Raw genomic sequence first — 24,005 nt, 5'->3', positions numbered from 1 at the left:
CAATATAGTAATAGCTAAAGAACTAAGATCACAGGCTTACATGCGGTGAAGATGTCGTACCCTAATTCTAATTCCTAGAAAAAAAGGGAAGGTGTGCAAAAGTTAACAAAAGCTAAAGAAGGGGATCATTCTGCGCAACAATCAACACCTATAAAAACGGCGAACGATCATCGGCTCGTCCTCTTGGTTTCTACCACCAGATTCGTCATCTTGTTTCGGTACAGTCTCGCGGTAAAATCCTTTTGCCTTTTGCATTTAAACTTTTCCTACAACGTTACTCTGCCCAAAAATCCAGCGAGCTTTCAACTCCATTTTGTCAGATTAATTTAAGATCTTACACTAAGTAACCCCGTTGTTTGTGACTTGAAATATTGAACTTATAAAATAAATCCAAATCAATCAAAGTATCCAAATATATGAAAATCAGTCATTCCGTTAAACCCTCTCACCAATCTACGCTGCAAGTCATCATGTCCAGATTATTCTCAAAAGGTAAGCCCATTAATTAAATCTTTCATCCAACAATTACTCCTTCCTCGGTTCGTTCGATTAGAGCGACAGAATGCCCGTTGTCCGGTGTATTTCAATACTTTATCGGTAATTGGTGACCCAAACTACTGATGTGAGTCTAGCTGTAGCTGTGCGAACGATTCCAGTGTCTAGCATCTGGAAATTTCGGGAGAGTATAAAACTGGAGGACCACGAAGAGCGGTCACCAGTTCTCCGGCAAAGCGCCGAACTGCGTCACCGAAGAGAAGGATAGTCAAAGTTATTATTCCAGTTGTCCGGCATAGCGCCGAGCTGCGTCATGTTGTAACGAGGCGTTTCTCATCTAGAGAACGTTATCGAATTCAGCTTCACGAGATTTAGAGAGGAAATTCAAGGATAGAGCTTAGTCCGAAATTTAGTAAAGAGTATAGAAATTAGAGTCTACGATAGCCCGGGACCTCTTGAGGAAATATTGAGAAGACCCGCGTATTTAACGTTTGAGCTGTAGGGAAGTTTAGGAGCAGCACCGACGAATTCTGATAGATTTATTATTTCTTTAATTTTGTTTTTAATTTTGTTGTCTACGGTTATATTTTGTAAAACCTTATGTTTTGTCTACCAACAAGGATCATTGTACTTGGATTAATCGCTGTTAAACATACGTTATAGTTAAACACGTTCTCGTCTGTCTCGTTATCAACACATTACTCAAACATATAACTTTACCGTGGAAAGGGGAGGGAAATAAAACCAACAGCCAGCCTAGCATAACTTTAGTTTGGTCAGAGAAATTAAAAATTGAAAGGGTAAACACAACATCTACACACTACAGTCTCCTTACATCCCGCATGCAGAGAAGAAATTCTTACTCATACATAAATCGGGCACAAGAAAACAAATTTGAACTCACTGGTTATGAGAGAAATTAATGACAACAGAGTCAGGGCGGCTAGGTGGTCTAGTGGAGTAAGTCTCCGGTAAAGCATCTCTAGATACCAGGTTGGATTCCTGGCTCCGTCGTTAATTTTTCAAATTCACTAGTTGTTCAAATGTACATATTTTCAACGAAATTAAAAATCCTTTGTAGCTTCTTAGTTTAACCCGTATCCGGCAAATTTGAAAACTGACTGGATATTATTGTGTAATATTTCTTATGCTCATACACAGCAAGTACACCTTTCAATATTGCCACTCTGGAGATAATAAGTTCTAATTTTTTATCTGCAGCGTCATTAAATACTACGGGCCAAATAAAAATTGACTTTCCTATTGTTTTCTCAAAGTTTTGTGCTACTATCAAAACTAATACGTCACTGTCTAGAAAAAAAACTTAATCGCATTGTCAATGTTTCTCGCTTTAATATTTGTGACATAGTATCAATGAATAATATCTACCTGTTACTTACTGGAAAATGGGAAAATCGTTGCGTCCGTGCGCTCGCACGCAGCGATTTTCCCTATCCCGATACACATCAAGCAGTTCAAAACAGCCGTTGACCGGAAGTATAAATAACAAAAGTCACACTATCAGTAGTTTATCTTATATCCTACTAAATATGCAAAAATATTTTTCTAAAGAAAAGATTCTCAATTCAAAGATAAGCCTTTTTTAATTGTGGTCAAATTCTTATGATGGCATAGCAATTTCCAGGCAGTTCGTGAATTTACCCGCTACAGGCGAAGAATTTTTATTTTCTCTCATTAAAATAAAGTTGTATTAAATTGTGTTAGTTTGATATTCAATTCTCACCTCATGAATAAACCCTCAACGATCGATTTAAGTTGTTTCCGTAAGCAGTAATTATAGAATACAGAAAACATATCATTATCACCATATATAAATACAATTTTTATCGTTACTCAATTATTTGATTCAAAGCTAATAAGATGATCATTGCTTGTGCAATTTGATTGAATTTACAAGGGCACATAGGCCGAGTATGGGTGAAAAAGAAAAAGTGTGCCCGCCAAGTGCGTAGCTCTTGGAATGATGTTTCGATATCACGACACGAAAAGCAAGGTCCAACTTCACGACCTGTACGTGCGGGGAGGTCGTGCTTGCTATTTTTCCTGATTTCACGGCAAAGATTGACGATGAGTTTTTCATTGTAAAGTAATTATGGCACTTGGCGGCTTTTTTACATTTCAGATGTTTTTGATTTGGATATTCTTCAGTCAACGAGTCAACGGATGGAATAACGAATATTCTGTCACCAACATTTTTTTGAATTTGGCGGCATTTTACTGGAAACGTTACCGACTCACGTTACTTGCAATGTTTTGTTGACTTTCCCAAAAACCGTGTGGAAGTAAACAAAAAAAATTACGGAGCAATTAAGAGCAATTATACGGTACACGAATTACCCACGAATTTCATGATTTTCGAGAATTCGCGGAACACTTGGCCACTGCCAGATATACGTTTTCATTTTTTTTTTCAAATTTCTCGAAAGCCGCTTGGGAGCAAATAATAAAAAATACCAAGCAATTTGGGAAAAATTTTTTGACACAAAATTTAAGAAATTCGAAGGATTCAGGCCAACTTCACATAACTCCATAAGGCTAGCAGTCTTAACCCCTTGAGTGCCAAGTCAATTTTATGAAATGTGCCCAAGGTGCTAAAACTCAAACTTAGAGCAATTCATCTGAAATTGATCACCCGGGGGTTCTTGGGGGCGCTGATCACGAATCCGATATCAGATTTGCAAAATTTCAAGACGGCGGCGCGCTACTGCGCATGCGCATTAGTATGACTGATCTATACTTGAGGAATAGATCTGGAATTGGTTACTCGGGGATTTTCAGGAGCGCTGATCACGAATCCGATGTCGGATTTGGAAAATTCCAAGATGGCGACCTACTACTGCGCATGCGCATTAGTATGACTGACGTATAATTGAGGAATAGCTCTGAAACTGGTCACACCGGAGTTCTTGAGGGTGCTGATCATGAATCCGAAACCAGATCTAAAAAATCCCAAGATGGCCACCCACTAACGCGCATGCGCATTAGTATGCCTGGCGTATAAACGAGGAATCGATTTGGAATTGGTCACTCGGGGTTCTCGAGAGCGCTGGTCGCAAATCTGATATCGGATTTACAACATTCCAAGATGGCGACCGATTACTGCGCATGTGCATTGGTATGGCTCATGTAGAATTCAGGATTCGCTGTGGAATTGTACACTCTGCGTGCCCGCAAACTTCTGAATCATCAATTCAGGTATACCATTGCAGTCACATTCATACGGAATATTCTATCGCATATGTCCATTACTGGGTCAGGATATTGAAATTTTGTGAACTCGATTACATTCCCGCGATCAGCACTCCCAAAAACTTCCAAGTTCGAAGACAGCTCAAGTCCTCGATTATAAAGGCCTTTTTCCAATGCACATGCGCAGTGGTGGGTCTCCGTTTGAGAATTTCGCAAATGTGGTATCGGATCCATGATCAGCGCCACCGAAAACCCCCGAGTGACCAGTTTCGGAGCAATTCCTCAATTATACGCCAGTCATACTAATGCGCATGCGCAGTAGTAGGTCTCCATCTTGGAATTTGTCAAATCTGATTTCGGATTCATGATCAGCGCCCCCGAAAACCCCCGCGTGCCCAATATCTGATTATTTGGTGATCATTTCTCCCGTCTACTTCACTACTATGTCAGGACAAAGATTTCTTGGAAATGATAAGAACTATAACTTTGTAACCGCGAGATTAGTTTCCCAGCATGGGCTATCAGGAAATGAATGATGTGATCCTTTTCAGCATAGCCCAAAATATAGGAAAATACGCTTTAGTTACGGGTGACATATTATCAGGCGTTGCTAGAGCACTTATTCATTAAACAAAGATTCGTGATTTCTCGGCACTTTGGGCCAAGTCGAGAAAAACAAAGATCTTTGTCCGCGGCACTCAAGGGGTTAACGCTGCGCGCTGAGGAGAACAAATATCGGTAAAACAGAAGTACAGTCAAAATCACTTTCATCAAGTCATGTGATATAGGGTGCGTTCCAACATTAGCTCCTGGGGCTGTCAACAATCTTTTATCCTTGCTGCACTACTAAGTTCGTGAGTAGCTCCACCTCTGTCCTAGGGAGTTTTTAGCGCTGCCAGCGAATTTCGGTTCGCTCCCAATAATCACTCAATTTGACTCTGGAACGCGATTACTATGCGCTTCAGCATATGTTATAAACAACGAAACAACTGCTTGGCCAAATCCATACAACTTGGCATCACGGGCAGTCTTTGCTCATTGCAAAAATGCTCTCACAATCAACTAGGCGCACGGGCAATCAAGAAACGCTTGGCCGTGCGCCCAGTTGATCGTGAGTATTTTTCATTTACGAAATTCTTGTATTTCCTAGTTCTCCTCTAGCGACGTTAATATTGCATGAAAACACTCTCACGGTGGCTCATTTTACTCCTCATTCTTTCCGGAATCGTGCATAGTATTTCAGGTATTCACTTTTTGGCCCCTGAAATACGGGAGATGTGGGAGATAATAGTACATAAAGACATGAGTAACTTTTTCCTGAATTCCGTTGCAAAAGAGTGATGCACCGTCGAAATTTGAACCCATTCCATTCGTTTGTTTATTTAATATAGGACAAAGAAAGGGTAAGCTTGGTCGGTCGATAAAGGTACTACATGACCTGAAACGCGCATCATACAGATAACTCATACCGATATTTGTGCTACTCGGCGGTAGGGAACCCTGCAAACTGCAGCGTTCACTCAAAGACACTCGGTATGCATACCTATCGCAACTATCACCGTTGACCACAGTCTTATAGACAGGTCTGGGCACTCCAAGTCCCTTCCTATACAGGGTGTTCCTAAATTGCCTCCCACGGACTAGCCAGCATGATACCTCGTTAAAATCCAACCGAGAATTTCTTTTCTGGAAGCTCGTCCGACGCATAGTTTTTGAATCATAAGCGATAGCGCTAGGCCAATCAGAGTGCACCATTTCATCTAGATTTGCCGCCACAGAAATTGCTGTTTTGTTCGTCTTGGTGAATTATTATTATTCGTTTATGAATTAAATATTGGCACCTCCCTTCTCTCGCTGCTGCACCCCTTATGCTTGAGGATGCGCTTCTGTTTACACACTGTACACAAGTGTACGCCCATGGATGTGCGGCCGGCAGCGTGTGCCGCGGCAACAATACCGAGGTCAGCGCCCGAGAAGGGGTACAACAGGAAGAGAGGGGAGGTGCCGATATTTAATTCGTAAACGAATAATAATAATTCACCCAGACGAACAAAACAGCAATTTCCGTGGCGGCAAGTCCAGATGAAATGGTGCACTCTGATTGGCCTAACGCTATCGCTTATGATTCAAAAGCTATGCGTCGGACGAGTTTCCGGAAAAGAAATTCTCGGTTGGATTTTAACAAGGTATTATGCTGGCTAGTCCGTGGGAGGCAATTTAGGGACACCCTGTATAACGCAGCGTGACCGTCTTGAAGCCTGTGTTTCTCAATTTGTGCACCAAAGACCGGAGCGCTGCGATCTCCGAGGCTGGTGCTTGCGTACTAAGTAGGCCTCTCCCTCACTAGCGCTAGCGGCGAAAATTCACAACAACGGTTTCATTTTCGAGTACGGTTTTACAGCCGGAGTACCAAACCTGTCTATTAGACCGTGCCGTTGACTGAATACTCCAGTTAATATGTAGGGAGTAAATATAGTCTTTGCCCTACAAAAGGTGGTGTAATAATGATTTTGACATATGGGGGCTTATTACGGTTCTCGAGCGAGTTTACTCACTTCTCACATTCTGATCTCACGTGAGTTTATTTACTCTATTACGGATCTCTCGAGTGAACATGTGAAGTAACTAGGCACTTCCGGTATACGGATCTCACATTTTCACGAAACTTGACGCCATTTTGTCAGATAACCTATAAAAGTTGTTGTGAATGTCAGAAAGAATTGTTGAAGAAAATTAACGTGACAGAAGTACAATATATAAAATATATAATAAATAATATAAATATATGTAAATTATATGGAATGGGTCTGAAGCATCGCGTAGTGTTTGTCGTATTCTGAGCATTCGATTTTCCCGATTTTGCATAATCACGATCACTAAATTAGTCATTGTACAAGTTTCCACGTATCAATAACTTTTACTCGTTACTTGAAGAAAAAACCGGGGTGCCAACCCCCACCCTGTCCGGGGGGGCGGCAGCCACCCCTAAATGTAGTCGTAAGTAAAGTCGTTTGACTTTTGGGGGTGTCTGCCACCCTTCCGGAAAGGGTGGGGGGTGGCACCCCGGTTTTTTCAGGTTTGGGGAGGGTAATCTTCAATTTAAAAAAAAAAAAATCGTATGTTCGACGAGGGAAGTTAAGGACCAAAAAAGCATACACTTAGGAATGACAGCCGCTCCCCTAGATAGGGTTGGGGGTGGCACTCCGGTTTTTTTTTCAGGTATTCGACCTCCCCTATCGATTGGTACTAGTTTCAATCATATGTTCGATGAGGGAAGATAACCTCGAAAAGACTGACCGGAAGTGACATATTTTTTGACACTCCGGACAAGATCCATTCTTTATAAAGTCTGGCACCCTATTGACCACTATATTCCCCATCGATTCATATGCATTTTGGCCGTATGTTCGATGAGGGAAGATATAGTGCGGTCGGCTCCCCGACCATGCGCAGAACGATTCTCGCACCGAATTTCGTGCCGAGTTAATTCACGTGGATAATCTCGTCTTTTCACCTCGTGAGATTCACCGTAATAGGGTGAACCACTCACTTTCGTCATTTTCACTCGATTCGAGAACCGTAATAAGTTCCATGATATTTAGATCTGACCCGAGGTACGAGGGGGGGGGGGGGCACGTAGTTCGCCGTCTTATCGTAACGGTACAAAATGTAGCTTTTCTGTGTCGTATTGTGTTGTATCCGATAGAGATCCGACAGTCTGTATCGGATATTTTATGTAAGGCTACGACAAGATTGTCTCGTCGATTCCTGGCATCAGAATTACAAAAAAAGTATTTTGATGAAGAATATAAGGAATTTAGTCTTTTTTAAATTTATAATTTCATCGTAGGATCAACGGTTCAGGAATTATTTTCGAAGACGCATTTTTTTGTACCTTTAATCCAAGATGGCGGGCTGAGCGGACCCACCACGAAGGACCCACTGAACTTACAGAGTTCAATGAGCGAACCTTCCCCCCCCCCCCCCCCCCCCCCCCCCATTCCGTTCCATGGACGAAATCTTGAATTTGTCATCAGGGCCCGGAACGAAATAACATGTCAAAATCATCACTACACACCTTTTGTAGGGCAAAAACCCCACTTGACTGGACTAGAATAGCTATCCGATATTATGAAAGATAATGATCACTCAAAGAAGAAAAAAAACTGTATTGGCATCAGCTGGTGCTAACCCTGTTGCATTGCAGTTGAGAATCTCGAGGAGGGGAATCTCGACTCTATCAGTTAGTAATCCTGCTAGTGGCGCATGGCGACTGAGTCAGTGCGGATTGCGAGGCTGCGCTGCACAGTACATACTTAAAAATGTGGGTCACGTTGTGCACGAGCGTTCTATAATATTAGCCTTAAAATATTTGTATACAAAAACCCATATTAGGTCTTGAAAACGCGAAAATAATCCATACCGAATGTGTACACCGTAACACAAGACAATATTCATTTAGTTTTTTTTCTGACTGCAGGGTCCACCCAACATTTTTGCGCGCGAACTCTCGTTATTCCCAGTGTATTATCCTCATTTTCTTCGGTTGAAACCACAGAAACAAATGTTAATTTCGACTTGACATACGTTAACTGCTCTTCAAATCATTCATTCGAGTTCGAAATTCATTGAAACCTCGTTGTAATAATACAAAGTATTCAGAAAAATGTCAGGTAGTTACACGAGAAAGGAATTTGGCGTGGACCACGAGGAGAAAACGCTGCTAGCGAAAGGTATCAAACTAACAATAAGATTACACCCACATACATTCCGTTACGACCAGCCTTCTTTACGTTGTCATAATATGTCGATTTACGCTACTTTGTAACAGGAATTGTAATTTACGATTGTTCAATTAACATTTTCCGTACAATGTACACCCAATCCTATCAGGCTATTTTCAAGGGGTCGTGCATTCCAATAAGAGTACCGAAATCAAGTTGTGTGACACGTGTGCTATGCTTGCCACAGGCAGCGGTAAAAAGCGTTCATATGTATATTGACTCATAGGCCATTGTCAGTGCATCTGTGTGATTATGCATGGTCCCTATGCTTTCTGCTTTTGTAAATTATATCACTGGAAATGCCTGCGATATTTTTGTTCGTTTGACCACTCTTTGAATACCCAAATATCAATGACAAACGACTGCTGTATAGGAGGCAATTGCCCTCATGTTTACCTACTGGCAGCAAAACAAACTGGCTAAATGGGTTGAAAAGTTAAAATACGATTTCAATAAATGTCTTCATGTTGGTATGCTGGACTGAACAGATAACCTTTTGAATCATTCAGATTACAATGAGCAGCTATGAACAAGTTTCACGACTCAGGAAACTAAACGACTACTTAGCAATAGTAGGAGCGTATCAGCTGATCTTTGCTACTTAAAATTATAACGTACAGCTCTTATCTCTGTCACTCAAAATATAAGATAAGAGAAGGATTTTCTGCATCGCCAAGCGCTGACTGGTACTTGTAAATTGCAGCTTTGCTGACTTTAAAACTTATAATCCCCGAGACATGTATAGTCATGCTTTAACTAATCAGCAAAAAACATATATTTTCCTATGACACAAAAGTTAACAGCCAATACGCAACTCTAATCACATTGGGGGTTCGGCAGTCAAATATTATCCGTGTCGTTTTCTTCTAAAAAAACTAGAAATTGAGTTTTTACCCTGCTCCCTCAGCACAATAATAAATAAAGCCGAGTTGAGTTGACTGAAAAATGGCAAAAGTTTAAGCTTTGTCAAATGATTATTTTTAATGAATTAAGGTTCAGTTTTTTTAAAATCTATTTTTGATCTTTACATAGAAATAAATGATGTTCCCAAGATAAGTAGACTCCATAGTATGAACAGAGAAGGTTTTTGCAAACAAATTAGGAAAATATCAAGAGAAACTAGTGGCTACAGACTCACAGTACAAGTTGCAGGTTTATAGAAAAAAATATATTGATATCCAGTTCGAATTTCGAATCACAAATTCAAATTTGTGATTAACGATTTAAAAACCCTCATGTACCATATTATGTGAAAATGTAGCGATTTTTTTATATCGCAACACTATAATGGATCTAACATTACAATTTTGGAAGTCTGATCTGGATTCATTATCGGTAACTAAAAAAAACTTGCGCCTACCAATTTCTACCAGAAACAGAATATTTTTAGATTTTTTTTCCACCACATTGGATTTTCCATTTTGGATTTTGCAAATCTGGCATCAGATATCAGATCAGCGACCCAAAAAACTTTACGGTACTAATTTTCATTCGAATTCATTCATCAATTCTCATAATATATTTATTTAAATCATTTGGAATTTTGTACTTTAAATAATGCCAAAAGTACTGAACAGATCAAAGCTAAAATCTAATCAGTTCTTCGGAAAAGCTGCATCGATTGAGATCAAAACCATTGAAATCGGGTAACTCATTCTTGAGGTATCGTTTTTTCTCTGAAAAAACACAAAAGGGAAGCTACAAATTAACTATATCAACCATTCGAGGCCCAAGCAGCGCGATTCAAGCAGGCGATCACGCTGTTGAGATTTTATGTTCAGAAAACCCAGCACATTTCGAGTATAGGGGACAACTGACAGTGCGTTACCGATTGTCAAAGTCACATGCTCAGATTTACTGCCGCAAATACATCACACAGCTTTTTTTAACAATGAGAATCGCTTGCAGTCGAATTTGTCCAATCACTTTGCAAACTGCAATGAATATGACGGAGCGATGAAAAAAAACGAGAATCACATCACCTAACACATACAAGAAGTGCTATTGCTCCGATTGGGATTCATCGATATAAAATAAACAAAGCGCTATCGTGCCGCTTGGTATTTCTCGACATAAAATAAACAAAGCGCTATCGCGCTGCTTGGGACTTTTCGTACATTTACAGAAAGCGCGGTTGCGCTGTTTGGGATTCTTCGACAGTGTTTCTTCAATACCCCCTGGGACTCGAAACGGTTAAGGGTAATCCTATCAAAAAAAAAAAATTGTATACATAATTTCCGTTCAGTAGTGAATGGCTTTCGCAATTAAAGTGAAACCAATCAAGTCGTGTGGTACCCAGATCATTTAGTTAGCCGAAAAGTTAGGGTTCGTTTATTTCTATGTAACTAGCATCGATAACCAACATGAATAAACTACGGTGAATTTCCCGTAGCTCAAACCTCTGTTTATATTAGGCATTTTTTGACTGACCCAGATAATATTATGTTCAACAAAAATTTCTCATCGTACTTCCAGTTATATTTTAAGAACTTTTCAAGCGATATAGAGGTCAAGTTGGTTACAACAAAGACAAGAGAATGTTAATAATGCCACAGCATTATTATATCACTGTGTGAAGCACAACAAGTTTATATAAGTCTAACGATGATTTAGCTTTAGTTTGCTTGTTGCTAGATAGTGATTGTCCTATCTCCATTGCATATCTCCTCTAATAACATGTTGCCACAAAAACATGTGATATCATTTCGTTAGACCGGGATGGATGGCGGAAGTCCCGAAAACGCAAGATTTCAAGCCATGTGTCAACAAAATGTGAAACTTTATATACTTATTGAATGTTCAATATTAAGACGTTTAAAAAACACATACAAGAAGGTCGAACAAATATTTCCTCTATTTACCTTGTACACTTGTATTAAAGGCCGTTCGTGTGGAAATTATGCATTATGCTTACTGCTTCAAAATTACTGCGTTTTTCAAGTTTTTCCAATCAATATTTATACCAGCTTTTCACCTGAATACGACGTTTACATGTTTGGTTATTCTAGACAAAACAACCATTTGCTCTAATTGCATGTCATATGCAACATTTGGTCATCCAATAACTTCTGGTAATTATTATTTCTTTTTTTTATATTCACTTAGATCAGATTATCATTAATTTTGAGCGAGATTCCAGAACTGCGCTACACAACCTTGGTTACAAATTGCATGCCATGCATATCGTATGACGAAAGTTGCAATTTTGCAAATATATCTATTCTCGTATTATGAACTCTTGAATTTCGCTCTGCTGCTGCATTTACACTGCGTATGGGAACTTGTTAAATTTTATGCACTGCACATTTTTCTATAATATAATTCTCTACGAGGTTAAAGTAAGTAACGTTAAGGTCACGAAACATAAGGAAGAAATTCCTTATTTTACAATTTTAGAATCTCTTTCACGAAGTTGCTTTTTGAGAAACATGGGTGTTAGGTTTAGTATGGTTTACTGAATTTCAGACAATTCTAATGGTGCGTAGTAACAATTTTTTTAAAACATGCACCGTTACAGTAACGTTACTAACTTCAATCACATAATTCTCAAATGTATGTATGTGCATATCAATCACCTCACCTTACCATATCTAATCAGCATTTAACCATCCAAAGGTGAAAAAATTATTATAAAATATAGTATTCATCAAAACTATAGGGCGAATCAAGTTTACCGACGCATTTATAGTGTAGTACAGGAAAAAATATAACTAGAAAGATCGATTCAATTTCAATAAAGATTTTTTTATTACTCACATACCTGTGTAGATGACTGTTTTGATGCAAATACTATGAGTTGGGTCAAAAATATTTCCCTCATCACACAGTGCATTTTATTTCTACATTCTATTATTCTGATTGGTATACTCTATCATCCCTATTCATTAGTCATGTATTTTCATTAAACTACCATTAACCCTTTGAGTGCATTATGGTGGAGTTTCGAATTTTAAATGAGTCTAGAAATCGTTGTATAGTTCACTGGGAGAGGATTGAGTTTGAAATTTTTTCCATCTCTAATTCCAGGCACTGTACCAGTACGACTTTCTCCAGGATGGGAGGGTACGGGTAGGCCTGAGGACGAGTTGAATTTTAAGGGAGTTACTATGGACCAAGCAGACCTTGAAATGAATCCACCAATGGATAAGTAAGTCTTGACTACTCGGAATTTTGATTATTTAGTGTAATGGTCTGTCTAAATAGTGACAATTTGGAATTGTGATACGTACCCCAACCATTTTTCAATCTGGTGCGATATCTGAAAAGTTTGCTCAGATTGAAATGGTCGGAGTCAAGGGTAAGTGGTTTGTTATGCATAAAAGTTCCTTAACCCTAGACAGAGCATCTAATTTTTTTTCCTTCTATGGAGCATGTGGGTTCCGTGTGACCGGCGTGTCTCTCTTATGTAAAATGCTGTCTACAAACGACAATTGGGTTCATGTATAGACGAATCTCTTCGTTTTTCAATAAGGAATAAAATTACGTATATGAAAGTCCATTCTCAAAAAACCATTTTTGACGAAGAAAAATCTAAAAAAACGTGAAAGAATGACTTTTTTCAAAAAAAAATCCTAATCTTTTCTCTACTCAACTGATTGTAAAAATTCAAACAGGGAATTAAATTCGACACAGCATATGAGAAAAAAAATATCAATGTTGCGCTCTCTCAAAAGAGTATATTTATTCAAGCGTATGAATGCGGCCAGTTTAGCAAGATTCAGAAATGGGATGAATTGAGGGTAATTCGGCACAAAAAACTTTTTTATAATTATTATCGATATATATTTATTCAATAATTGAAAAAATATGTCAAATACAAACCAAATAATAAACAATGTCGTATTTTTTTTTAAGCCCAAGCAAAGCAAACAGCACGTCACTGTTTTGTGCATATCACATACAGCTCGTGGGCAGATGTCGCGAAACCATCTGATTTAAGATCTAGGGCAAAAAGGACATCGCACCACACCATTAGCAGATGTATAGTTTATAATCTTGTAATAACAAGTCTAACTAATAAATGTAAACAAAATAACCGAATTCAAATTAACACTACAAAAAATTAACACAAAAGAGCACGTGGGGTCCGCTTGGACCTCGAATTTTCTTCCACTGAACACTGAATCAGAACCTGGCAGCTGCCTGGCGCTGTATCGACTAGGCTCACTTTTTAGATACTTAAATTAAATTATGAAGCGGTTCCAGACCCCCATAGTTTAAAATGGAAATGGGGTCCCCACATGTGGACCCCATATGCTCCTTTTAGGGTTAATAAGTAAAAATTTTAATTTATGAAACTGGGAGCATGAATGATTGACTAATAATTGATTTCTTACAGGTGGAATTGGGTCGCCATGGTATTTTTATTACATGGAATTGGTAGCTTGATGCCGTGGAATATGTTCATTACTGCCAAACTTGTAAGAATATCATTATCTCAATTTTGAAAGTGAAACAAAAACAGAATCAATCGTTTATCTATGAACCATTGTTTTATATACATTATAAATTCTAATCATTATTTTTTTGTACTATACAATAATAGTCAATATTTTTGGGTCATAATTTTATATTAACGATGTGTTCAAAGTATCTCAACTCTTAATCGAGTATTCATGCTGCAAGTTAGTTTCTGAAGTTTTGATGATGGGTAGCTACAGAGTTGCTATGTATCATATTTTTCTCTTTAGTCAGACAATAAAGGTTCAAATGTAGATGAGCGATTGAATACGATTAAGTCCGTTACAATCTTCTCAACATATTTTGATTTTTGCACAGTACTTTACTGAATACAAGTTTTCAAAGGAATACACAGGCTACAAGTCGAACTACGCCACGGATTATGACACTTATTCACCAGTTGCTGCACAAGTTCCAAATTTAATTTTCAATTGGTTGACTCTATTTATCCAACTAGGGTTCGTAAATTAATTTAAATCTATTTGATAAGAATAAAATAGCTAGATTTACTTCAACCCATTTTCTCAATAATCACATGCCATATTTAAATACCGTATTGGTCTAAATATAAGGCGACCCACAATTTTACGACTTTGTTTCAAGAATTTTTTTTATAAACCGAATGTAGGTTGAATTTTATGAGAAAAGTATCTATCGTCACTGATGTATTTTTTGATTAATATTGCATTTTCGGCATGCATTGTATCAATGAAACTCGAGCGTATTGTATAAATATCTCATTCTTAATTTGTTTATACTTAGTACTCTTTTCAAGATTCGTGATTTTATTAGTCAAATGTTACAACAGTTAATCAATAACGAAGTTTTTTTAGGCGATACAGCAGATTTCCTAAAAAATCTCGACTTATTTTCAAACCAATACAGTAGTGTTCATTATATTTATTTCTGCCCTCTCATGATGATTCAATTATTTTATTTTTCACTGTCTCAAGTGCTATAATTTATCAACTTCTATAACTCTGTCGTGAGTAATAAATTTCCAGTCCGAACAAATACTTTGATTAAGCATAATTGTAAATTGCTTGCATTCTTGAGAAGCTTGACCTTTAATAATATTTGATACAGATTATAAAAGGTCACTGACTATTTATTTTAAGTACGAATAGACTGTTGGATCAATAACATTTTTATAATATTAACAAATTTCTTAACAAAATTTAATTGATTCATTTTCGTTTTATTAAACCATTGCATAAAATAAATTATAATTATTCTTCTTTTTGATCATCTGTATGCTAAAAACATAAAGTAGAAGACTCTATAGTATCTCAAGGGAGTGACGTGGACGATTTCGACATTGACGCATATACTGAGAGAATATCTTGAAAGTTAACACTCTGTCACCGCCGACTCAGCATCACTCACGTTCTTCATCTGTTTTTCGCAGGCTGGCCATCCCATATTTAATTTTAAACTGTGAAAGGTCGAATAATGATTGCCTCGACGACGACGACGATTATGTTTTCGTTTTATGTATGGGGCATTCCCTGTCAAATCGTCCATGAATCATAATTTGAGTTTTTGATTCCATCGAAATTTTTATGGATGATCACACCTAATGTGATAAGCTTTAAGGACTTTTTTCGATTTTGGGCCTTTCGCAGTTTGAAATTAAATATGGGATGGCCAGCTTGCGAAAAACAGACGAAGAACGTGAGTGGTGCCGAGTCGGCGGTGACCGAGTTTAACTTTCAAGATATTCTCTTAGTATGTCCAAATATCGAAGTCCACGTGTATCAAACGCAAAAAAGAGCCTAACATCCTCATTCTATTTGCAATTCTGAACAAAAACACGCCCTTGCATTTTCATTTGACGTAGAAATAAAGATGTGACATGAATTCTACAAATTTACTATTGGGATTTCGTAGAATCCATGCCATTAGTTTATTAGCAAATTTATTTATTCTTCAAATGAAAATGCGTTGAAGTGTTGTGTTTAGAACAAGCCCTCTTTCGCGTTTCAGATACATGGACTTCGATATTTGTAGATATATACATTGTATATGACAACCTCGAAATCGACTAGGGTACCTCTTTCTTATCTCTTCAAATCTTACTTCTGTCGTATTTAGATAATTCTTTGAGCCTTGGAAAGATCACTACAACATTTTCTTAAAATAGATAATAACCCTAAGAAATAGGCACGTTATTTCAAAGTAACTATCCAATCAATCTCAAGTGAATAATGAAGGCCTTAGCTCTGTAAACGAAGAATAGGGCTTTCAAAAATCAGTCCAGTGACGCGGTTTTTTTTTATTGTAAACGATGTGATAACATGCTATAACAGAATTAAGTTTACAAAATGATAGAAATATTACATCATTACGGAAAACTTTTCCATTACGAGTGATTGTTACTATAAGTTATTGAACAATGAAACTTAAAAGTTTATTTATTAAACTTGCCCTGACATGTGAAATTAGAGTTTTTCACACATAAAATATAATCATCGTGTATACTGCGGCTGTACCCCCAGTTAAGCCGAAATGCCGACAGTCAATAGTGCTTCGAGCAGTCAAGAATCTTCCTTGACCCATTCTTCAAAATCAAATGAATCTTGTTTCATTAGCCTCTAACTAAGTGCAAAATCTTGAATAGTCAACAATCTTCTGTCACTGCAAGTTTTCTCAAATATGGACTCTTCAAAATTGTTTCATCGCAACAAGTAATAACCCTTTTTTCCCTCAGATAACAATTAATATTAATATATTACGTTATTTCTCAATTTCAAGCTTTGATTGGACTACTTCTCTTTATTATATCTCAAATTATGATCATCGACTTACGGTATATACATACACTTTTCTTTGTCATACAGGGACAATTTAACAGCACGAATTGTATGGGGACTCTTGATACAAGTCGCAATGTTTGTGCTGACAATCGTTTTAGCAATGACAGACAGCTCTGCCTGGCCTGGTCTATTCTTTTGGATAACCATGATCTCTATTGTTGCTTTGAACAGTATGTCATCTATCGATTAAAGTATCTATATGTAGTGTGTATGAGGTATTTTTATAGATATTTTGCATGATTAGAGCAATCCACATCTGTATTTCAGACTTCTTCATCTTCCACAGAATGTATTTATCTATTACCATTGAAAGATTCAACGTTTCTTTTACCGAGGATCTGGGGTGAGGGTGGGGGAATATGCAGAGTTGGGAAGATTTGCTCCAATATTATCAATTCTAAAACAGCGTAATTTCATTTGAATTGTTTATATAAATGTTATTTTCAAAATCTACAAAGTTGTTCCATTTCTGAATGAAATGCATTTTTCAAAAATACCACCTAGAAAGAGATTTTACGTAGAAAAAATTCCAAATTTCTCGTAATTTAGTATATTGACACCGTGTGGGAATGATGAATGAATGAAAAAAAAAAACAATTAGAACACACCACTACAATATACATTCTCCTATTTCATATTATACTCAACAAATATCAATTATGTAGCATAAATTCGGTTCAACACACGTCTAAAATCTATTTCCCAGAATGACATATCCAGGGAGACAACAGAATCGGGAAATCGGAGGATTCTCAAGGGATTTTTGAGTTCTGCCAAAACACAGCAAAATTTCAAAAATTCTCATCAAACTTAAGGAAATGTTGAAAAAATATTTTTGTTTTGTTTGTCCAAATTATTTCAGTTTTATTAGTAATAATTAAACACGAATTAAATATTAATTCGGTTGAGATAGAACAAATAATTTTTCACTTTGACGTAACATCTGCTTAATTTTATTACATCGTTCTCTACAAGTTACCTTGAGCAGCATTTACAAGACCAGTTTTGAAGCATGATTGTAGTCTCTCTGGGAATCAAGGAAATCTCATGGAATATTGTATCAATTTCAATTCAATTCAATTTTTGTTATCACCCTGAATATCCCTACACTCCGTTCAGTGACATAACAGACTTACAATCCAAAGAAAACTCATCTGTTTTAGTAGAATCTGGTAGGATGGAATGAACGGGTAGTATCATTGTAAGTTAACAGGAGAGCTTAAGGTATTGGATAGCATAATTATGCACTTCTCTTTTCCCCTTATTTGATCACCAAAGCGCAAAGCAAGTCCGCTCTCTCATTGGACGGAGTATAGTTTTCTGAATGTACATTTAGTAAAAAACATAGATTAACCCAGTTCGACTATGTTACACACACATTACCTCCTCATTGTAGTAATTGAATTGAAGAAATCTTATGCTAAATTTCTGAAAATTTCAGCTGGTAGCGGTATATATCAGAATTCAGTGTATGGAATGGCTGCAAAACTGCCTGCCAAGTATACAGGAATGGTTGTTTTGGGTTCTGTAAGTATATTGAATTAAATGATTTATTTAATGTGCATATTATTTTATACTTCAACAATGGTACAATTTTTTTCATTAGGATTTTATTGCTAAAGTTGGTGCAGCAAAAATTTCTGTGTCACCAGGACACTTATTCTCAGGGTTTCATTGTATCAAACTGTGTTGGTAACTGCGATACTATATATTTTGTATGTCGCTAATTTTTATATATTTTTTTTTCTGTTCCAGAATATTAGTGGGACTATAATTGCTATAATTGAATTACTATCCAGTATGATGTCTCCGAACAAACGGACTGCAGCAATATACTATTTCATAACAGCCCTATTAGTTCTTTTGGCTTGTTTTGATACATATTTTGCTTTGCCCTTGAATGTGAGTACGAAAATGATGAAAATTTAATAGCAAAGATTGCACATGTCTTAATGTTCAATGATATGTTGAAAGTACATAAGCTCATAATTTATTTTACAAATGAATGTTTTCCAATAATTTGGAAACATTTATCAAACCATCTATCTCCTTGTTATGAAAACGCACTTGCACTAGTTATTTTAATTTCGTGCTTCAGTCAATTTCAAAGATCGACCAAACGCACGAAGTGTCGTGATCTCTTGCTGGAAGAATGAATCTTTTAAATTCTTGTGCTGTGGTAGTTAACTATACATAACGCAGCATAGGTACAATTATGTCTGTCACTTTTTGTTTTGAACATGTGATAAGCATGCTAGATCTTTCAAAATTAAGTAATCACTGTTGGTAATATTTTAAAATGTATATTTGTATCTTGCTCTGTATGTTGAGAATTACTTACATGTTCTACAGAGATTTTATCGGCATCATGAACTGATAAACCAAAAAGCAGCCAACAGAAAAGCTTTAAATGATAGTATAAGAGGACAGACATCGAGACCACCGTACTGGGAAATATTTAAAAAATGTTGGCCACAATGCTTCAATGTGTTCTTTGTTTTCTTTGTTACACTCTCAATATTTCCTGGTGTCCAGTCTGGCATTCAACAGATTTCACACGATTTCATCATTGAAGAGACATATTATATGAATGTCATGTGTTTCATGACATTCAACGTAACGGCAATGATTGGGAGCTTGATCGCTTCTTTTTTGCAATGGGTGAGCTCGATTGGTAATCTTAATTCTTCATTTTTAGTTGTTAAAGGTAGTTTACTTGTATTTCAAAACTGTTTGAAATGTTGAACTATGATTCACTCATCTGCTCGTTTGAATCACTACAAGGTTTAGGTCCGTTTATTCATTAATTAGATTATTTTTTGCATAGCCCTGGAGGAAATACCTTGTCATTCCTATTCTTCTGAGGGTGCTATACATACCGATATTTTTATTATGCAACTACAAACCTAATTCAGCTGTCAGGACAATACCAGTTTTAATTAAAGATGATACAGCTTATTGGTTGATAGCCATGACAATGGGTCTGACCAGTGGCTACTTTTCATCAGCTGCTATGATGCACTGTCCAAGGTAAACACGATCATGGATTTTGAAATACTTCTTGAGATGCTTGCAAACTATTATTTTACATCAGACATTTTATGTGAGGTGGATCCATCACCTCCTAGAGGTGTTCTTAATTTCATATAGTGGTAGTCTGCAAGGAGTCAGATTTTTATGCCAACCAATTTTTTAAATAACCAAAAATTCATTGGCTTGCAATTAAAAATTTGAGCAAAGTCTTTATTTACAGAGATGCCTGACTCCGTAACTATTAATGCCGATGTAAAATATTTGTCTAATAATTACAGGGAAAGTCAAAGTTCAGAAAAAACACGATTGTATTTTGTCCCATTCAAAGTTAATTTGCAGTTGCTTTTGTCAGTCGTAAATAAATTATCTACTACGTTGTCACAAAAAAAAATAGCTGGTCTCATTTGTATTTGATATTTTAGTAGTGATAAATATGTTTCTATGTTTCAGAACGGTAGAGTCTCAGCATCAAGCAACTGCTGGTATGTTTGGTGCTGCATTTCTAATAACTGGTATCGTCGCAGGTCTCGTATTTGCAATAGCAATGCCTTTGATAGTTTCCAGTTCAATTTTTCTATAAACTTTTCACATATAATTGAATTGTATCGATTTTTGCGTGATTTGTAGTCTTCTTACGGATGAACCAAACATACAGTCCAGTACGTTAAACAGTTGCAAAGACTGTAATATCATATAACGAAGGTTTGAAAGTGGTACTGATATTCGTGGACTTGAATTCAATTGTTACAACATTCTCTTCGAATAGAAAATCCGTTAAAAGGTCATTAATCTCAAAACCATGGCATAATTATTGATGACTTTAAAGAGATCCTAGTATTACATAATTTTTACAAGTAAAAAGTCGCATCATTTAAACAATAATAATTAACTAAAGCTTATTTTGATCGTAAATAAATTCTCTACGAATCAACAAAGTCACATTTTGTATTTGGCTCCTCAGTTGATCAAACAACATAATTATTAAAATCATTATAAGCGGTGAATAGTAAGCCAATGCCTTAATAATAGCAACAAAACACTCCAGCGTTATCCAAAATATTATTTTGTAGATTTGTAGAGAATTCATTTGCAAACAAAATGAAACGTAGTTCATAAAAATCGACCAAACGATACGAATAGAATAAATGAGAATAGAATCTCCTCAAAGTCGTGAATAATTGTGTTGTTGTAGCTGAAACTTAAGGTTTTTAAATTTTTTTCTGTGTTAAGGGAATATTGTTTCAACTAAATACAACTTGATTCATTTGAGTTTTATTTTTAAACCATCCATATATTATATTTCTGTCTTTACAGCTGCTTGACTGCACTGTCTGTTTAATGCATCCTTAAGACTGGAATACTTTCGGGACGATTTGTCGACCAAATGAATAAATGCTTTTTTGTTATTCACTTTTATACCTGACAAGATTGTTAAACCTTATAAAAATAATCTGCAGTGGACGCTAGATATACTGTGTTAGTACCGTGCTAGAATACCCTAACGCGGGGCCCAAGCAGAGGAAAATTCTCTAAAATGGCTAGCTGCTAACCGCTACCACTGCTGGCGTCGGAAGCAGGAGCCGTGCGCGGTGAGAGATGCTGCATTTGTATGTTTGACCGTGCTTGTGGAGGGGCACTCGCTCGCAAGGCCTTATACTGAAAGGCTATTTATCTAGCGCCCACTGTACTGCATTTGAATGTATCGAACTATAATGCAGACTTACCATTACAAACGAATGGCAAATTAGAAGTACATAAATAGATCTTGTGCTTCCATGTAACTGTACAATTACATAGATGCCAGAAATCGGAATATTACATATTTCCGTATGAATTTTTGTTAATTCAGAAGGGAATTCAATCTTGTCACCTTGGAGGTAAGTTTTTGATCATAGAACGAAACGAAGGTTTGCTCTTTACATGTACATTGGATCGAATTGTAGACAAAGTTGTACAAAATTTCTACAGCACTTCGGGTGCATTTGCATTCGAAATTTTGTCGTATGATAATATGTTCCACTACTCTTGTGTCCATTCAATTTGTCTTGTAGTGCAAGTAGTACGTATATCTTTGTTTCGTAAGTATTTTATTTATAGCCAACCCATGCACTCGATCTGTGTTGCCCGATCCTAGATCTCATAACATTCTTTAAAGAAATAAATGACAAAATCGTATGTATCGTTTATGGTACTTTTTAAAATTACTACGACAAATCCAAATCGGAGAGTTACGTATTTGGCTGCAATGCATTTGAAACTCTAGTACCAAAATTTAGCAACTACGAGCAAAATCCTTTGACAAGTTTGGTGGGTCTATGTGGACTAGGAGGCGTGGAAATTCTATAAACACTGATTTGACTGCATCTTATGCAAATTGGGTTAGTTACTTCGATATCCAATTGGAAACACAAAGATCTTAATTATAACGAATAATTCTTGCATGCATACTCGCCATAATAAGACCTTTATAAGGCCGGCTGTCTTTACCATTTCTTTACAATTAGCTAAAGTTCTATCAAATGCGACAACCTAATCGTCTAATCTATAATGTGAAAAAACACGGTTGGTTCTTGTATAAATTATTTAAAAAAACAACTCGATAGAAAAATCAGCCAATTGGGTTGTTAATTTTGAAAACCAGGTGAATATTTGATAAAGGTATGTGGCACCAATACAAACTGGCCACAAAGCAAAGTTTGAACGGAGTGGAAACTTACAAACTTTTCAGAAGTGATAATTCATTCAACTTATTCTGTGAAATGAGCCAGATGACGTATTCGGTATATTTGTGTTTTTCTCGTGTCAGATGCTATTGGATTGTCCAATTTCAAATTGTTGTAATTTGCTAACGACAAATTTTCCATGAGAAATAAAAAACATTTCATTCGCAGATTTTGACTAGGAATACGTTGATAGCCTATGACACGATGGTCCTGAGTCACCCTGCATGATAGTTAATTAAACAACTGCATTTACTATTTGCATAATAATTGAGAAATCTGCATCGATAGGGGAATTACATTTAAAAACGGAGGCACTCCGTAACGTAGTAATTACTGAGAATTTAAGGGGGTGCTCTCCGAATATCGAAGTCCACGTATCTAAACGCAAAGAAGGGTTCAACAGCCTCATTCTGTACGCAACTGTGAACAAAAAAATTCCAATCCATTTTCATTTGACGTTGAAATATAGAAATGGTATAAATTCTACGAATTTACTAATCCGACTTCGTAGAATCCGTCTGATTTCTTCACTTCCGCGCAAACAAAAATGTATTGGAGAGTTTTTATTTAGAATTGTGTATAGAATGAGGCTGTTAAACCCTTGTTGCGTTTGGTGTGAGATACGTGGACTTTGATATTTGGAGATATATACATCAGCTTTGAAATCAATCTTCTGTGTTCTGAACATACCATGGTTTTATCCTGCGCGTATGTGACATTATATTGAGATTATTTATTTAGAGTATTATTCCATATGCTTTTAAATAGCTTCATCTTTTATTGCAAAACTGTAAAGGGGACACGTCGTGGGAATTACATATTTGGCACTTGAATTGGTTTTCCAGTAGAAGAAATCAATTGCATAATTTACAAAAATATCATTCATGAAAATACAAGTGCTTGTCTGCATCCCAATGGATCTAAAACTTACTGACATTGAAAATATTACAAAAAAAATTGATAAACATAACATAACACTTTTATCAAATATACACCTAGCCATACCAGTTGTCCGAACAAAGTTATAAGCAAATTTTATGCACATGAATTATACCCGTCACATCGGACAATTAAAGCTGCTTGCAATGCATTCTATGTGCATATAATTTCTGCACAAACTAAATTCGTAATAAAATTTGATAATATAACACATAAAAAGTTATTGAATTATCAATTGGAGCATAATATTCTATGACAGAATGTAAACATTTTATTATGAAATTGTGATATTGTGTTCTTTTAAAAAAGTTTCCGTTTATTTTGTTATTAGAATAGTTTCATTATGTGTGTTAGCTTTTTACATTTTTTTTTTCAGAATCACAATATCATAATTTAATATATTTTAAATTATTTGTTCTATGGTTAAACCATGGGGTCCTAGAACCGACATTACTGTTTTGTATTTACAGTGAATCAAATATGGAATGTTCTAGGCGAAGTGGTTCAATCAGGCCTTTAATGTCTTTTCAATTTCGCATGCTGAT

At 36.4% G+C, this 24,005-nt stretch overlaps 1 protein-coding gene across 8 annotated transcripts in view; it reads left to right on the top strand.

Moving 5' to 3' along the window:
- The first annotated feature begins 7,934 nt into the window (after positions 1-7,934).
- The window catches only part of LOC124306643 (equilibrative nucleoside transporter 1), a 20,837-nt gene continuing 4,766 nt past the window's right edge, over positions 7,935-24,005 (top strand). Inside the window, exons 1-12 of one of the 8 annotated variants that reach the window (XM_046767513.1) lie at positions 7,964-8,029; positions 8,379-8,438; positions 11,498-11,560; positions 12,516-12,636; positions 13,828-13,909; positions 14,268-14,407; positions 16,790-16,935; positions 18,207-18,292; positions 18,521-18,667; positions 19,118-19,426; positions 19,593-19,795; positions 20,249-21,787. In XM_046767513.1, coding sequence (XP_046623469.1) covers positions 11,524-11,560; positions 12,516-12,636; positions 13,828-13,909; positions 14,268-14,407; positions 16,790-16,935; positions 18,207-18,292; positions 18,521-18,667; positions 19,118-19,426; positions 19,593-19,795; positions 20,249-20,378 — 1,401 coding nt within the window. In that variant the 5' untranslated portion in view covers positions 7,964-8,029; positions 8,379-8,438; positions 11,498-11,523 and the 3' untranslated portion in view covers positions 20,379-21,787. Of the gene's footprint in view, positions 8,439-11,497; positions 11,561-12,515; positions 12,637-13,827; positions 13,910-14,267; positions 14,408-16,789; positions 16,936-18,206; positions 18,293-18,520; positions 18,668-19,117; positions 19,427-19,592; positions 19,796-20,248; positions 21,788-24,005 lie in introns of those variants that run through there. The other 7 variants (XM_046767488.1, XM_046767529.1, XM_046767496.1 and 4 more) reach the window with 7 other exon arrangements.

Source organism: Neodiprion virginianus, chromosome 1 (genome assembly GCF_021901495.1).
Source record: "Neodiprion virginianus isolate iyNeoVirg1 chromosome 1, iyNeoVirg1.1, whole genome shotgun sequence".
Lineage (NCBI taxonomy): Eukaryota > Metazoa > Arthropoda > Insecta > Hymenoptera > Diprionidae > Neodiprion > Neodiprion virginianus.
Note: the sequence above shows the minus strand (reverse complement) of the source record. Positions and strands in the feature narration are given on the sequence as shown.